General features: G+C 48.2%; 2 protein-coding genes and 1 long non-coding RNA gene across 13 annotated transcripts in view; 2 read left to right on the top strand and 1 right to left on the bottom strand.

Annotated features, from left to right (window-relative positions):
* The window catches only part of SLC45A1 (solute carrier family 45 member 1), a 32,018-nt gene extending 21,815 nt beyond the window's left edge, over nt 1–10,203 (top strand). For 10 of the 11 annotated variants that reach the window (XM_055704086.1, XM_027803278.2, XM_027803274.2 and 7 more), the window contains 6 exons: nt 48–272; nt 1,337–2,076; nt 3,235–3,388; nt 4,491–4,667; nt 5,354–5,559; nt 5,633–5,928. In XM_055704086.1, coding sequence (XP_055560061.1) covers nt 48–272; nt 1,337–2,076; nt 3,235–3,388; nt 4,491–4,667; nt 5,354–5,559; nt 5,633–5,914 — 1,784 coding nt within the window. In that variant the 3' untranslated portion in view covers nt 5,915–5,928. Of the gene's footprint in view, nt 1–47; nt 273–1,336; nt 2,077–3,234; nt 3,389–4,490; nt 4,668–5,353; nt 5,560–5,632; nt 8,587–10,089 lie in introns of those variants that run through there. The other variant, XR_008731239.1, reaches the window with a different exon arrangement.
* Nucleotides 10,204–12,389: 2,186 nt separating this feature from the next.
* MRPS16 (mitochondrial ribosomal protein S16) lies at nt 12,390–13,219 on the bottom strand. The gene is made up of 3 exons (XM_055704103.1): nt 13,105–13,219; nt 12,774–13,034; nt 12,390–12,703 (listed from the first exon to the last, which is right to left on the bottom strand). The coding sequence occupies exons 1-3, from the start codon at nt 13,115–13,117 to the stop codon at nt 12,573–12,575; spliced, it is 405 nt and encodes a 134-aa protein (XP_055560078.1). The 5' UTR covers nt 13,118–13,219; the 3' UTR covers nt 12,390–12,572.
* A 50-nt stretch (nt 13,220–13,269) lies between these two features.
* Nucleotides 13,270–16,952, top strand: LOC114015487 (uncharacterized). The gene is made up of 3 exons (XR_008731240.1): nt 13,270–13,379; nt 15,577–15,811; nt 16,703–16,952. It is a non-coding gene; the product is annotated as an uncharacterized LOC114015487 (long non-coding RNA).
* The last annotated feature ends 25 nt before the right edge of the window (nt 16,953–16,977 follow it).

The raw sequence follows: 16,977 nt of genomic DNA, 5'->3' as shown, positions 1-16,977 counted from the left end.
TTGTGCTTACAAGCAGTTGGTTGATTTTGATTTGGTTTTGTTCCCAGGAGCGTTGCTTGGGCTCTCGCTTATGCTGAATGGCAAAGATATAGGGAGTGCCCTGTCTGACACTGCAAATAACCACAAATGGGGGATCATCCTTACGGTCTGTGGTGTTGTGCTCATGGACTTCAGCGCAGATTCGGCAGACAATCCCAGTCATGCCTACATGATGGATGTGTGCAGCCCAGTGGATCAAGACAGGGGCCTCAACATCCACGCTTTATTAGCAGGTATGCTTGCTTGATGCTTCCTGGGTGATGTGAACCTTAAGTAAACAAGACCTACTGTGAGAAAGCAGAGTGTAAATCACTGGTCTTTTCTTGTATGAGCATAATAACCGAATACCTGGAGAGGTAGGGCTAATTAACTTTGAAAACAAACTCTGCTTACTGCAGAAGGCTTTTGTAACTACCAAAAGTCAAACAAGACATTCCTGGGTTAATCACCTGAAGGTCCCTCATGTTATTTATAATACCTACAGAAACAAAATAATCCCTCCAGGGAGGAGGTTCGGCTTTCTGCAAGTCTGGGAAATGCCTTTTTCAGTCGCTCTGTTGCAGGGGAGAGCGCATACTGGGCACTATGATCCCTCATTGTTGTCGTCTTCAGTCACTGTGCTGCCATAGTCTAGTTTGCTTCGTCATGAGATTGTTTCACACTCTTGAACGTACTTGTAAGAAAGAAAGAAAGAAAGAATAGTGTCATAAGGCTTTCACCATGTGAATGGAGTGAGACAGTATCCGGTGCCCTCAGAACTTCCGTGTTCATTGGTAGTAATGCAGTGGCAGTTTTATATACTGCCAACATGTTGCCGAGTAATGAGCTTGCTACGCTTCTGAAGTGATTCAGTCTGTCTTGGACGCAGTTAGATCTGCGTTCGTCTAACTGAGTGAGGAAAATGGATTTTCACTTACTTTCAGGAAAACAGTCTTAGCTGACTGATTGCAGAGCCTTGCCACGAGGCTGGTGGACACTTCTGTTTTACGGACTGAAATAGCTGAAGGTAAAGTGGTTTGTTCTTAGCAAAGAAAGAACTACCATTTTTGATTATTTGTATCATCACTTTTACAGCACTGACCTTCTCCCTCTTTCTGTCCCATGTTTGTACCTCCAGACTGTCCTTGTGGCGCGGATAACTGTTTATTACTGCATTTGGATTGAAAAGGGGTTGAGTAGTAAAACAGAAGTAACATGTCAGATTCTACTTATGAATAATCATTAGACAAATGGTGTGCGCTGTTACTGACTTCCGTATTGGCTAGGGAAGATAATCTCGGCTCTGTTTTTCCACCAGGTCTTGGAGGTGGCTTTGGTTATGTTGTTGGAGGAATACACTGGGATAAAACCAGTTTTGGAAAAGCTGTGGGAGGGCAACTTCGAGTCATCTATGTCTTCACCTCAGTTATACTGACTATTACTACTGTGCTGACTCTAATCAGCATTCCAGAAAGACCCTTAAGGTCCTTTAGCAGGAAGAAAAAGGTGATGAAGAGTCCAAGTCTTCCTCTCCCTCCTTCTCCACCTTTCTTCTTTGAGGAGGGTGTAAATGAAAACTTTGCTTCTCATAACTCAGCTCACTTATATGAAAGTTTTACAAGTCCCGTTTCCCCCCTCAGCCCACTCACACCCAAATATGGCAGTTTTATCAGCAGAGACAATTCCTTGACGGGAATTAATGAGTTTGCATCATCATTTGGGACTTCAAATATTGACAGTGTGCTTATAGACTGTTTTACAGGCGGGCATAGTAGTTATTTAGCACTTCCAGCTAGCTTGCCCAGGCAGCCTGTCAGTGTCAGCTTTCCTCGGGTACCTGATGGCTGTTACCAAGGAGAAAACGGAGTTCTGGAGCAAGGGGAGAGCAGCATAACACCGGGGCCTGACGGCGAGCCGCTAAGGGTGGGCTCACTGGATGCGATAAAGCCACGGTCATCGGGGATCCTGAAAAGACCTCAGACCTTGGCCATTCCAGATATCGTAACAGGACACTGTCCAGAAAATAATAGAAGAAGAAATGTAACCTTCAGCCAACAGGTAAGGGCAGAAAATCAATGATATGACCCTGTAAACCTGAGCATTCATTTGATCTCTTCATATAGTTTTAAATGTGTGACATACAAATTCATCATTAAAGACTGCTCGTGACAGTTTGCTTATGAAAGTCAGTATGGGAACAGCATACCTGATATGACTTTATCGGTAAAGTAGTGGGTAGGATGTGAATTATGACTGGCAGTCTGTCAACTGCCATTGTTCCCATGGCAGAAATGGGAGTGTTCCGCTCTCACCAGGCCATGTGTGAAAGTTAGGTTGGTATTTTTAGCCCTGCTTCACCACCCAGGGAGCTACCACATGAGAGCAGAAAAAGACACATTTTTATTGAGCCTGTATCTTCCCTTTCCACAGAAATATCCGCAAGATAGGGCCAGGGATAGGACTCTCCCATGAGCTTCTCCTTATGGCAGTCATTACATCTGGTTCCATCAGGGAGGTGAGGTTTCCCTTACCCAGGGATAAGACTCTGGCCTCACCTCCCACTGTTGGTGATAACTTGGAATGTCTGAGACCTCTGTATGCTGGCCCATTTTTTTATGATCCGGGATGAGGTAAACTGTCCTCTGTTGTTTTTTGTTTTGTTTGGTTGGTGGTTTGGTTTTTGTTTTTATTTTGGGGGGTGGGGGTTGTTTGTTTTGTTTAGTTTGTTACTGTTGCTGTACTTTGACCCAGTTTGTGAGAGCAGGCTTTCTTAGGGCCAGGGTTTTATATTCTGTGCACACAGAGATCAAGCATCAACGTTAGCAAGCAATGCGAATGTGTTTCAGTTAAAACCAGCCTCTTCTTCCGTGATGTCTCTAGAACTTCAGAAACCAAATTCACCTGGATGTGGGTACAGCTTTTATTAAATACAATGGAATTTATGCCTTCCCTATGCTACTGGATATGGTTGCCAAATACCCTAGAGAAGTGAAGAGTACTGTTTCAAGTATGCTGAAAGCTGTGGCACAGTGCTGCCATTTAACACTTGTTCCAAGGCTGAGCTTACTACTTAGCCAAATACACTGTTCTCAGTCTTCAAGTCAACATACTGCAGCAGCAGAGTTTAACTTCCAGGTGATCAGATAGGTGTGTAATACTGCATAGGTTTGGGTTTTTCTGACTGTATGTGTTGACCTGGGAGTTCTTACGGTGCAGGTTGCTAACATCTTGCTGAACGGCGTTAAGTATGAGAGCGAGCTGAATGGATCAAGCGAGACCTTGGAGCAACCACTCTCTGTGAAACTTCTTTGTTCGACCATCTGCCAGATGCCCAAGGCTCTTCGTAACCTCTGCATCAACCACTTCCTAGGTATTCGCAAAGTCCTGTCTTGCTTTCACCATGAAGTAGCCTGTCTTGGGTGAATGTTTTAAAATTTTTTATCTGTTGCTGCAATGGCTGCTAACTAGAGAGGGCATGGTTTGTTCCATATACGCTCACCAGTAAGGTACTTTCTGGTATTTAGTTTCTTAGAACACTGAGAAAGGAAAAAACCCAAACGAACAAAACAGTAAAGCCTACAGTCCTAGAAAGGGAATAAGAGCCTAAATCAGCACATCTGTTAAATGGAAAGTTTATGCCAGGATGAGACAACACCACTGAACTGAGAACTTGAAACTGTTGACTTTTTTTTTTTTTTAACACTCTGAAGCTGGCATTACTGAGCAGAAAGGAATTAGTTTTATTTCCTTCCTTACACCTGAGACCGGCATTCACTTTCCTCCCTTGGACAGCGCATGTGTAGGGGTCCCAGAACAGGCTGTGAGCAAGTGCAGAATGTGACGCTGCAGGAGAGCCCAGAACCAGTGCACTGTTACCTTTACCCTTGCAAGCAATCCAGTTTACACAAAATTGGACAGAAGATAACAGGTAGTTAATACTCATTGGCTCTGAAAGGCATTAAGAGATTGCCTGCATTGGTGGCCCTGACACCGGTTTGTGATAGGAGTTTTTAACTCTGTCAGAGGTGCTCTAGAGGCTGCAAGCCGCGACACAGGAAGCACTGCTTCCAGTTCTGTGTGGGAGGAAAACAGCAACCTGAAACAACTCTGTGATGAGCTGCTCTGTGAAGCTGAGCGTTGTGTCCTGTCAAAACCTGAAAGCAGCTCAGACTGCTGTAATCTATCTTTCTGTCTTGCTAAACCAGTATTCTGTGGGCCCCAGTTAGCCTCTAGGATACCACTTTGGAATTCAAAGGATAAATCTTGGTCTTTAAAATCCTGAATGTCTTTGACAAACATTGTAGCATAATGCACAGGGAACAGCAATCTCAGATAAATGTGGCTGAACATTATGTAATAACTTGCACAACCTGTCTTCAGTTACGGTTTGTTACACAGCTAACAGCATCCATGTAAGCTTACAAGGGGAAATGGATACCCCGCATCCTAATAGGTTAACTTCTGGCTTTCAGGATGGCTTTCATTTGAGGGGATGTTACTCTTCTACACCGACTTCATGGGAGAAGTAGTGTTTCAAGGGAATCCGAAAGCGCCTCACAACTCAGATGAGTATCAGAAGTACAACGCTGGGGTCACCATGGGCTGCTGGGGAATGTGCATCTATGCGTTCAGTGCTGCTTTCTATTCAGGTACTTGGTACAGCCACCTTAGCCACTGCTGTGCACCTGCTTCTTAAGCAGTGTTTCTGCAACAACTAGTCCGGCTTTTATATTGCACATAGCTACCGCATGGCACAAGTGCCGAAGCAGAGTGTTCTTTTTCACTGTGTTATTTCTGCTAGTTAGCTTGGCCTGTGCTGACAGCAGGCGAGGACAGCAGTCCAGTGAAAACACATCTCTGTTAATATACAGTTCCTTTCACAAGTGGCATTTTCAATGTCCATTGAATCCAGAAATATACGCAGCCACCATAGGCACAGTTCTGGTCCAACAGCACTCTGCCCATGTACCCCTGACAGAGCACCCTGGTGTCATGCACCACCTCAGCACCTTGTTGTGTGTGTCGTGTGTCTGTCCCCCTGGCCCCAGCAGTTCCCATTTACCCTTCCAGGACAGGGGCATAGCCATGCTTCAACTCTGCCGTGCCCTCCATGTAGGTAGGGCAGCAAGGTTGCATCATGGCAGTGGGATTTGGAAGGGGTCCTTGGCGCTCACGTGTGAGCCACCAGTTAATCAAAGGCATGAGGGTTGCTGCTGAAATGTGGCTGCCTAACGGCTGGGCTGTGGGTCCCAAAGGCGCACCCCTGGGGTCCACTGACTGGCTAGCAGCAGGAAGGGCCACAGTTCACCCCGAATGCTGTGCCATTGTCTTGCAGCTGCACTGGAGAAGCTGGAGGAGCGGTTCAGCACACGGACGCTGTACTTTGTGGCGTATTTGGCCTTCGGGCTGGGCACAGGGCTGGCCACGCTCTCCAGAAACATCTATGTGGTGCTGTCACTGTGTGCTACCTACGGCATCCTCTTTGCCACGCTCTGCACGCTGCCCTACTCCCTGCTTTGCGACTACTACCAGAGCCGTGAGGTGAGCCCCGGGCCAGGGAGGGGAGAGGGGCTCCCATGCCACCCCCTGACGCTGTGCTGTGTCCCCCCCGCAGTTCGTAGGCTCGCAGGCGGAGGGCACGCGGCGCGGGATGGGCGTTGACATCTCCCTGCTGAGCTGCCAGTACTTCCTGGCGCAGATCCTCGTGGCCCTGGCCATGGGGCCGCTGACGGCAGCTGTGGGCAGTGCCAGCGGCGCCATGTACTTCGCTAGCCTGGTCTCCTTCCTGGGCTGTCTCTTCTCCTCCCTCTGCATCACCTACGAGCTGCCACCCACCGAGGAGCTGCCACACACTGAGGAGCAGCGCCCGCTCTTGTCCCGTGCGCGGAATGAATAAATGGGAGAAGCTGCCACAGCCTCTGCTGCCTCATTGCGTCGCCCTCGGCCTCCCCGTCACAGCATGGTGGGCTCATGCGCCCCCGGGATGGCAGCAGTGGGCATGGCAAACCGAGAAGCTCTGCGCTGGCTTCGCCGACCTTTCCCCTGCCTGTGGGAGGGTGAGGGGCAAGTCAGCAGCACCTGGCACCACTCATCCCTCCCCAGAGGTGGCAAAGGCACGTCTGTGCCCCTGGGGCCACGGCAACAGGAGGTGGTGGTGTCAGCGTGGGGCCATTCCCTCCAGCTTCCCCAGGGTGTCCCAGGGGGACGGCTGACGTCTGGCCTGAGGCAGGGGACCTGGCAGGCCGGTGCCTGGGTGACCATGATCTCTCAGGCAACAGCGAGCTGCAGGGCTGCACACGATGCTGTGGGCACCTGGGGCCATGGTGCTCTGCCAGCTTCGTGGGCAGAAGGTGCCATCTCATGGCCAGGCCCAGGCCCCAGTCACCAAGGCAGCGGTGACTCCTGTGAGGCCCCGGGGAGTGGTGGGGCCAACCTGCAGGTCCCGGCCTCTGCCCGTGGTAGGCCTGACTCTGGAGGTTGCTTTACAAAACTTTGGAAAGGCTGAGAACGACTGGTCTTGCTCTGGTGGTGTAAGCACTCCACCTAGCACTGCAGCCGTGCTTCTGGGCGCATAGAGCTGCCACCAGCAGAACTGCTCCAGGAGGCTGCTGTGGGGTGAAAACACAGCAGCCTGGCTCCCAAACCCTGCTCTGTAGGTTCTGGCTGTGGTCCGTGGTGATGGTTGCCAATATGTGTGTATTTCTTTCCACATGGGACTTTTAATGAAGGCTACAAGGGCTTGTGATGACTTTGCAGGAGGATGGGCAGTTGTCCATAACCCAGCTTTGGGGAGAAGGGTCTCTTTGTGTCAGCTCCCCTTGGGTAGAAACTTACTCTCAAAGTTACGTTGGGATTTGAAGAAAAATCATTTGTGTGAAAGCCTGCAGCACATCATCAGTCATTTTTCATACAGCTGTACCTTGTGACATTTTAAAATCTGCATGGGCATCAGTGATTAAGTACATGTCAGCTAGTGCTGCATCTTCCATATCTCATTGAAACTATTAAAAGGGCTTTGGGTTTCATTTTCTCAGAGATTTCTCAATTATTCTGATTTTGGAAGTTGGTAAGTGTGTGAGAATTTTGTACAAGTTCCAGTTAAGCCCAGGAGACTTTGGAGAGCAAAGATGAGAACAGAAATAAAACTGTTTCTTAGAAGCCCTGTCAGCCTGCCTCCGTATTTGGGTAGGCAGCCAACGTTTACCAAGGCTGATGGGCATTTTGGTGTTTACATGTGCTGTGCATGGCACCCCTGCAGAGGTTGGTTTTTGCTCACCTGATCTTCAGGTCCAAAAGAAAGGTTTTCTCTGGAGGGTCACTCCTTTTAGATGAGTTGTACTTGACTGTTCACTTAAGTTTATTATGATGCTTGATCCACGATGCCAAGATGAAATAACTCGTGTGATCTGTAGCTGTTGTGGCTTGCTACACTCCAGTGCTGAAAGCATAATGCACAACTTATAAGAACCTCTTGTTTTTATCATCTGCCCCCGCGTATTACTTTTTTTTTAATTTGAGAAGCAAGTTTCATGCTACTTAAATGGAGGAACACTACCGAAGTTATGAAGTGAAGCACTTGGAGGTAAAGGACTGTCAGACTGCTGAGTCTGTTAATCTTTCTTTTCTTTGTTTGGGCCTATGTAGTATCATATCTGCAGGAATATCTGTGATGCGCCATTTCCTTGATTATGGGACAGCTGTCTCCAGGAATGTTCAGGATGAAGCTGGAACAAAGTAGCATGAGAAACTGTACATTTGTTACTTCTGATTTCTGACAATCTAAAGACATGACTTTGGAGAAATTTTGTTTTCTTGTTGGTCTGCTGTGTAACCTTAATTTCTTTTCCTTATCTTACCAAACTTTTAAACTCCAAAATGTGTTTGAGTTTGGGGTTTTTTTTGTGTGTCTCCTGCTAGCTAATGCAGTACTGGTTCTTTGTTTTCTCCTCTTAAGTTTTGTACCCAGCATTATTGCACTAAATGGATCATGAGCACTTCCCTTTTCTAGGTCGCTAGAGTTGAAGGTGATTTTGTTGCAAGCGAGGATTTTCAAAAGATTCATAGAATTGATGAAATCAATGTATTTGATGGTAACGTTTGTCTCTGCTTCCATCTGTAAATAATATTACAAAATAAGTTTATATAGTTACAAAACTATTGCTACGCTCATATGCATTGCCCAATAGAATATACATTACTTCTTCTGTTTTATTGGATAGGGACATTATTTTGCATATGTATTTATGTAGTATTTATACATACATAGGAGTTTTAAGTCAGCATCAACGTATGTTAATTTGGGGCTTTGAGCAATACTGGGGGTGTCTGGAAAAAAACCCAGATCCTGTCACCATCATGCAGAGCTGGAAGTTGCACCAAATCCATAGACATAACTTTAAAAAGAGGCATTGCTTACTTGCTTATTCTTTTCCTTTGTCATACGTTTTGTGTTTTACAGACGTTACTGTATGTGGTCACTGTTGAACTGTGAGCTGCAAAGTGACATTTACCTTTTGGAATCCAAATGCTTCAAATATTCTGTCTAAATCTGCACGCTGCTGTTTAGAAGTAAGATGCATGAGTTTAGACAGTAAAGTGATTTTACACTGTGCTGTAGTTTAATCTCTTTAGCAGTACCTAAAGGTTAATTTTGATTGAGTCCTTATCATTAAATTTGCTGGATGGCAATTACTTGTGGATGTTCATAAATGTATTTATAACACATGTACAAAAGTAGGGAAAATGGGGAGAAGGATGGAGAAAGCGCCAGTCAATGGTCTCAAGTTTGCAATTAAGCTAGCTGTAACCATTTCAGCATGTGTCTGCGTTCACTCAGCCTCTGCCGTGTCTCTCAAGAAAGACAACCTAACGATTTTGGAACTTCTGCTGTTATCTTTGAATGAAGAAAATAAGTATTTTCAAGAATCAAAGAAAATAAAATTGCATGACTGTATATATAAAAAAAGGGAACTATTTGAAAATAGTTGTCTAGACAATTTATTTTCTACTAACAAGCAGTTAGTCATCTTGTATTCTATAGGAGATGCACCTTACTTTATTAAAAAAATAATTTGTCTTCAGGTAAAAGGTGGCTTTCTTAATGTATGTTCTCCCTCCCTCAGACTGGAAGCCAGCCTTTTAGATACCATTACTGTAACAACACCCAATGGATTGCATCAAGTACAATAAATATCTTGAGAATTCTGCTGGTGCTGAAATGCTGAGGGAAATCCCCAGCTTCTGTTTAATTTATCTAAATTGACATTTTTCATACCTCTGGTTGTTAAGACATAATGAGTCATTTAGCTGAGCTTTTCTGTTGGGAAGGTTTTTGTTGGCGTTCACTGAGGAAATGGCTGCAGCAACTTTCCGTTGCTGTTCCTCTGCCCCAGGCTGCTGCTTCTGTAGCAGGGTCAGTGGAAGGGAAGGTCCTAGTGAAAGTGGGGCAGCGTTTAGGGTGGCAGATCTCAGGCTGCAACACCCAAGACAACAACAGAAGCTGTAGGGCAGCAGTGCTGGGACAGACTGGAAGCCTTTTACTAGAATCCTTAGCTTTCTTGGTATCATCCATGCTGTCTCCTAACAGGTTTGAAGGTTCTGGGAAGACAGTGTTCGACGCTGTACAAGGAGTTCACATCAAAAGCCTTGCCAACACGCTCTCTCTCATATATCCTGTGCAGAAATGGTAAATGCATGGACTTTTCGGTGTATGCGGCTCGCTGCCTAACACCTCCACCCACAGTGCTAGCCAAGGAGTTTTACTTCAAATCTGAAAGGCAACAGCACAGTCCAACACCCAAACAGCGCTAATGGCTAACGGTAACCAAAGGGAGACTGCTTCGTCAGCCTGCCCAGCGTCTGGAACACGGAAGCACTCCAGGAGTGGGAAGAAAGCAGGGCTATGAGTAATGTTAATTAGATGAATTCAAATGATGAATTCAAATGTGAAGGATGTGCGGAGAACTGGTCTGCAGATGGAGGAGCAGTCTGCAGTGGGGATGATGTGGTATTTGCCCTGCATATAAGCTGTATGTAAGCTTTTTTTGTTTGTTTTGTCTTTGCTTTTTCTAGGATCCAGGAATAGCTTTCTTGAACAAAGGATAACAAATTTTGTTGCAATAGCCAATGGAACAGCCAACAGAGGAAATCACAGCGTCAGAGCAGAAATGAAGATTTTGGTTTGTGTGAGTACAGTGCTAACCAAGCTTACAAGAGCTACTTAAACAATGGGCAGTTTAACAGTATTGCTGTCAAATGCTCTGAAGAAATACTATGCTAGAGATTTGAGCTTCATCTGTGGCTTTCTTCAACCCTAGCTTTTGCTGTGTGTCAGCCTGATGATACTCCAGTCTGCTTCTGGCTTACGCTCACTCCTTTTACACAGTTACTTTTTTTTAGCCCACACAGCTTTTGGTGGAGGAGGGGAAGGTGACATGAGCTGAGTCAGTGTGGTAGCTTCTTCCTACCAAGAAAGGAAAATTCTTGCTCCTTTTTCCCTAGCTCTAGAGTATTTAATGCAGCGTCTACAGTAACATGTACACCCTTGAACCTAGATCCCTGTATGTTACGCTGCTATGTACAGCCCCTTAAGCAACAGGTCATCATGGCTCCAAGAAAATGCATCAACTAACCTCTTGAAAAGACAGGTTCAGCCCAAAGCATAAATGGCATTCAGTGTTCATAGCTAACTGCTACTGGTTCTCTGTAGCAAACTCTGGGAGGCCTCAGCCATACCTTTTCCAGCACTGCACCTCTTGCCATTTGTGAGATATTAGAATTGCTCATTGTAATTTGTTCGCAGCCTTCACCTGCTGACAGCATCAGCTGTCTGAGAATTACATGTTACAAACTCAGTATGCCAATTTTTAATTTTTCTTTTAAAAGCTTGAGCTGTCCTGCACTAGTGCACAGCACTCTACATCTACACAGAAAAATGCACTCCTCCTGTGGCAGGCTGGGTGTACTGTGGCCCAGAGGCTGCGTGTTGCTGCATGCACTACCCTTCTGATCCACAGGCACAATTCAGGAACCCTGACAGCTACTCGTTTGGTCCATGAGAAGAAATAGACCCACCACTTGCATGGACTGTGAAGAGGGAGTTACGTGAGGAGAAACACATCGTTTTCTCTAAGTCCACTCCGATCAGGTGCATGTTGTTTCTCAGTGTAGCGGGTGCCTTAGCAGGGGACTCAGGGCAATAGGCAGAGCAAGAGAACAGCTGAGAGAAGCCACTATAGAATGCACAACCTGAGCACTGCCAGACTCTCCTCTTGGTCCTTCCTCCACATACCTGATGTTGTAACTGTGTCTTGCAACAGCAGTGTCTGATGCTGATACTCACCCTACTGCATTACAGACCACCCCCGTAAAACTACTGCTTTACTGCCTCGTGTGTGGTTGTGGGATGCTTTATTTAATAACAAAGTAGTATTTTTTCTTTAATAGGAAAAAAAGCCAGGCCTCCACAAAACTGTATCAGAAGAAACCTTACAGATCTACCTTCTTGTGTTTGAAGCGGTAAGCTCCAGAAAGGGAAAGCTGCTTGGTGCCTTTAGGTTACAATGGGAAGAACTGTGCAGATGCAGTTACTTTCGAAGCAAGGAAATCTAGAGTAAGCTGGAAAGGAACTTCCTAGAAGCCCTGTACCAGAGTACAGTCAGCATTTGACGTAGAATGTGATTCTGAACATATCAAATGCATGGAAGAACAGGAAGGTAGTAGAAAAGCAGTACCATCACCTTTCACAGATGATTAAGAAAATATTCTTTGAGTATTTTTTTAATCATCTACTTTGATCTTTCACCCATAAGCAGAAATAAACCCACCCATTCTCAGTATTGTGATTCTGTTAAAAGCAAGCAAGCCCCCTTGTGTTTTGTTTATTCTTCCTGTATTGGCACAGTTACATTGTAAGCCTTAGCAAGATGCAAAATGGAAAACTTGTCTTTGCCTCACCTTTGTAGAGTTGTGCAGAAGTTGCGCCAAATGAAACCCCAAAAAACAAGATGTGTATCTAAGACAGGAGAAAGATTTCAGTGGGTTTCACAAATATGTGATGAAGTAGTAAGACTTGTATCTCATGTCTCGCAAACCCCACTCCCTCTTTATCCAAAACGGAAATCTTTCCCTTCTGCTTGTAAATGAACAAATAGGCGCAGAACTTCCCTGGGGAAATTAAACAGAAACGCAGCTGCCATCCATTTGCATTTGTGCCAGGCCTCTTGTGAACCACTGGACTGTCTGTTCCAGTAAACTGGAGCAACGAGTCAGAACACCTGACAAATGAGCCGTGCAAAAAGCAGTACTCTAGAGCTAATAACGTGCCTTTGGGAAAAGCCGTATACACCTGCTGGAATGGTTCCACACCTACATCACAGTAAGAAAACCCCTTTTAATATCTGCTGCACCACATTCGACAGCAACAGTAAACTTGTCAGAGCAGAGTCTGGAGTGAGCAGCACGCACGCAGCGTAGAGCGTGCAGCTGGCACTGAACGAGGTCAGACGCAGCTTGGGGCTGGGGCTGCTCTGCTCGCCCGGCGGCCGCGGTCTCTCTCAGGCCGCCTCGCTGGGTCCTGGCGAGCCGTCTGCTGGGGGCGCGGTGGCCTCCTGCGCTCGCCGCCGCCGCCGCAGCCTCTCAGCGCCGGTCACCGTCATAGGATGAAGCGGCAGAAACCCCGCCAGACCTGCAAGGAGCCGCGGTGAGCCGGGGCGAGCCGCACCGGGCCCCCGCCCCAGCCCCCGCCCGGGGCCTACCCAAGAGCTTCTCAGCGGGCCGGGAGAGCTGCGCGCCGCAGCCCAGCCAGTGCCGCAGCCGCTCCAGGTTGAGCCCCGCCACCTTCTCGCCGTAGGCGTTAGGCAGCGGGTCGAGGCAGCCCAGCTGCTCCAGGTACTTCCCGTCGCGGGCGCGCCGGCTGTGCGCCGCCACGATGCGGAAGAAGGGCCGGTTGGTGCAGCCGCCGAGGGCGAAGCGGATCACGACGTGCCCGCCGCGGTAGCCCTTCAGGAGGCGGCCACCTGCGGAGAGAACGCGAGGCGGTCGGGGCCGGGCCGGGCCGGGCCCCGCGGACACTCACCGGGCACTCACCGAGCTGCACCATGACGGCGGCCAGGCCTTCTCTGCGTCGCGCCGCGATGACGTCCCAGGGACCGGAAGTGCGGCTGTAGGGCTGTCGCTGTGTCGCGCCGCGATGACGTGTCAGGGCCCGGAAGCGCGGCGGCCAAGGCGGCCGCGGGCGGGCGGCTCGGCCCTGGGGTACCGGCCTCCTCCGCCCCGGGGGACCAGCCTCTCCCCCCCCCCCCGCCGCCCCGGGAGCAGAGGCGGGCGCGGGGCGAAGCCCAGCTTCTCCGTGCCGGCAGCGGGTGAGGGCCGCCCCCGAGGCGCCGCGGAGGGCGGGAGGCCTCCTGCCCGCTGCGGTGTGCCCGGGGGGAGCGGGCGGCGGGGGCTGCCCTGCGGGTCTTTGGCCTCCCTGGGCCGCGGGGTGTGCCTGCCGGGAGCGGGGAGGGCTCGAGGCGCTACCCAGAGGCCGGCCGAAGACGCGTCCTAAGGGTTGTTTGCAGTTCAGACGGCCGGCATTCCTCACTGCGGCGCCGGGAGTACGGCGGGTGTCTCCCCCTAACACGGACACCTTGCCCTCCGGTACATGTCCCTCGCGTTCTGGGCAAGCATGCCTGTGCGCTGTTTCCCCAAGTCCCGTACATACTCGATTATTTCCTGGAATCCCTTTACATGAATCCGTCCTTTTGCGCATGCGTAATTGTCTCCTGAAGTGAGCCGAAGGGCTGCTGTTGCGACCACCGACCCAAATCCATTTCTAGACACGTCAGCCGGTCATCTTAGTTCTCTTACGATGTTTTCTTGGCAAAACGTGCTCGGTTTCCATGAGATTCAATGAGCTGTTCTCTTTCGTCCCAGGTGTGCCTTTCCAGTTGAATCATAGATCTCATCCATACAATAAAAGGACTTCTTGGTTACAGTCTCATAAATACACTAAGGCTTTACATATACTAAGGTTACACGTTAAGCTTCCGGTGTCACTGGTATCAGAAGAGGCTACGGGAAGCCCAGGCTGGGGCATAGGTGGCAGCTATTTGGAGCAGCGGGGTGATGTGGAGGGATGTGCAGCTTCCTCCCCTCGTTTGGCTGTCTCTAAACTTTGCGAGAGAAAGTCTGCTGGATTTGTGGCTTCCCTGTGGAAGCGGGATATTTGGGTTGTCTTTCTTCATCTCTCTTTGTCCCGATTCTTTAATTCCTCCCATTCTGCCCTGTAGTCCTTTGCAAATTTTTTTCTTTCTCTCCTGCTATCTGTCTGGTTCCCTGTCCCTATTTTTCCTGCAGCCTGTCACTATTTTCCTTTCTCCATCTCTCTCTGTGTGGCTCTCAGTCCCTACTTTTTAACTCCTTTTGTAAGGACTTGTAGCCCATCGCTGTCCCATAAACGGGTCTGTTACCTGGTGAGCAGCGCCAGTTCACACACCAAGTTGAGGTATTTTCACGTGTCTGTGCAGGGATGGGTGCTGGCTCATAAAACTACAAAGCAGGCACACCTCTTCACACACAGTAAAACTTTTTACACAGTTTGAACAGTTGTTCACTATTATGTTTAGTCACACTTAATTTTCATTGGCTTTTAGAAGCCTCATCTCCATTTAAAAGTACAGCATTCCCCCCCTCCCTCCCCCCACAGGGCACATTAGGAAAGGGCTTTGTGAGTAGGGGTCTTTGTTCGAGGGTGGATCTTTTAGCATGCTAATTAGGATAGTTCACACGTAATTCAAGTAATTTTCTGTTTAGTCTTATTAACCATTTGCTTCTTCTTGAGCTTACCTTGTTACTTCTTAGCTTGTGGTATTTACCATGTCTATTCTTTCTTCCAAGGCCATGTTTTGTTAACTGTTTGTAAGGATTAACTAACATCCTCTGTTTTTCAAATTCTTTGTTTTTCACTTAGATATTTACATATTTTTTCTAAGTTTCAAGTTAAGTAACAGACTAGCCTTCTATTAATTACATATCTGCAAGCCAGTCGACTACAGTGTGGTTTTTTCATTCTTAGTCTCTGACTGGCACCCAGTCCCAATTTTTTAGGGCCTCCCTCTCTGCCCTGTAGCCCCTCGCTATTGTTTTCATTCACTATCTTGCTCTGTCTGGCTCCGTGCCACTGTTTTTCATTCCCCCTATCTGTCTTGCAGCCCATTGCTGTTCTTTAGTTCTGTCTGGTTCACTGTTGCTATTTATTAATTCCTCCCTCTCTGTCCTGTAATCTCTCTCTCTTCTTTTTTAGTCTTTCTCTCCCTGCCTCTGTTTTTTCCCCTCCCTTTTTGTCGTGCTCCCTGTCCCGTCTGTTCTGCTTCTATATCCTGTGGGACATCCATGTCAGTGTCTGTCCCTCTCCCTCTTTCTGCTGCCCCCTGTCTTTCTCGGTGCTGCTTCATTCTCATGTTCCCTGCCTCATTGTTCCCTGCCTCATGCTTCCTTTTACACACGCCTTGCTCAGCCAGTGCCACTTTTCTCCCCCTGCCTCTCAGCGTCCGGCACCCTGCCTCTCACTTTTGGCAGCCTCCACCCCTGCCCAGCAGCCTGTCACTCCAGGGATGGACTGCCTGCTTGCCTGTTCCCACCAGACCAAGGAGTGCAGCTCTGGGAACAACTGCTGAGGCATCCTGGGGTAGGGGGAGCATCGGGGGCCCGGAGCCCCGGAGCACACTCACTCCTGGAACTTACGTGTGTGACTAAATAACCGCTCACCGTCTCCGTTGCCCTCCTGGCTGTGCTTGCACTGCCTTTGCACCAGGTGAGGGGCTGTGAGGGAGCCCAGGGGAGGAGGTCAGGCATGGGGGGCTGTCGGGAAATGGCCCCCTGTCCCTGCTGGGCTCCAGCTGAGGGCTGGGGTGGGGGGACCCCTGGTGCAGGCAGGGAGGCTGGTGGCAGCAGCCCCTCCCTGTAACGGGGCTGCTGTGTCCCCAGTGGTGGTGGGCTGCTGTGAGCCAAGGTGTCACCAAAATCAGAAATAAGAAGACTCCTTAACACCAATGTAGCATTAAGCAGGCATCCTTTATTGCAGCCCTGGATGCACGATGGATCACTCCACCTAATGTGTGTGCCATATGTTTCATTCAAACAAAATTACATAGTCCACATTTATGATTATGCATTACATTTCTTAGAAAAATCAATCATATTCATTCAACAGGTAGTACTATGTTAATTAAGCATCATGCATGCGCCTTACAGGTATCTCTGAGTCTTCTCGGGGGTCTCAAACAATAGTCGACCCTATAGTTACAGCTGACCCATCACCGAACCTTCATTTAGTTCCCTTACATGGGGAACGCAAGTTTGTTTCAAAGCCACCTCTACATGGGATGGGTCCCCTCAGTGACCGTAAGTTTTAAATGGCTCTTAGATAAGCAGGGTCGGATGGCAACGTCAACATAGCGACCACACTGAAACAAACACTATAGATGCAAAGCTAAACCAGAATATATATATCTAAGAACTATAGTTACAAAGCTAGAACAGACGGAACTGTGTGGTAACAACAGGAGGGGGCTGTTACAGAAGGGTTGGAGTTTAATCTTAGTAATTTAGAAGTAGTCATGCATCCTAGATTTGAACAGTTAAGCATGAAGGTACCTTGATTGTTTGAAACCAATCTTTGTATACTTGTATGCAATAAATTCAGGTTCTAACAAAGGGGTGGCCCTGGAGGATGAAGGAAAACCAGCTGGAGGCCAGCGATTCCAGGCCAGGGAAGAGTAAGAGGCTGAGCTGACCTGGTTTAAGGCTGTAGTGGGGACTGCAAGGGGGACCTCTGGCCAGCTGCGTGGAGCACCGGGTGGATTTGCAGACCCTCGAGACCACCAAAGACCCCTGCTCTGGACAACGGGGCATGCACCAGGGGAAAAGAGAATATTATCATTAGTTTTGGGTAATCTCGTGAAGGTGTATGTCTTTTCC

This window comes from Falco cherrug, chromosome 3 (genome assembly GCF_023634085.1).
Source record: "Falco cherrug isolate bFalChe1 chromosome 3, bFalChe1.pri, whole genome shotgun sequence".
Classification (NCBI taxonomy): Eukaryota; Metazoa; Chordata; class Aves; order Falconiformes; family Falconidae; genus Falco; species Falco cherrug.
The sequence above is the reverse complement of the archived record's forward strand: the minus strand, read 5'-3'. Positions and strand labels throughout refer to the sequence as shown.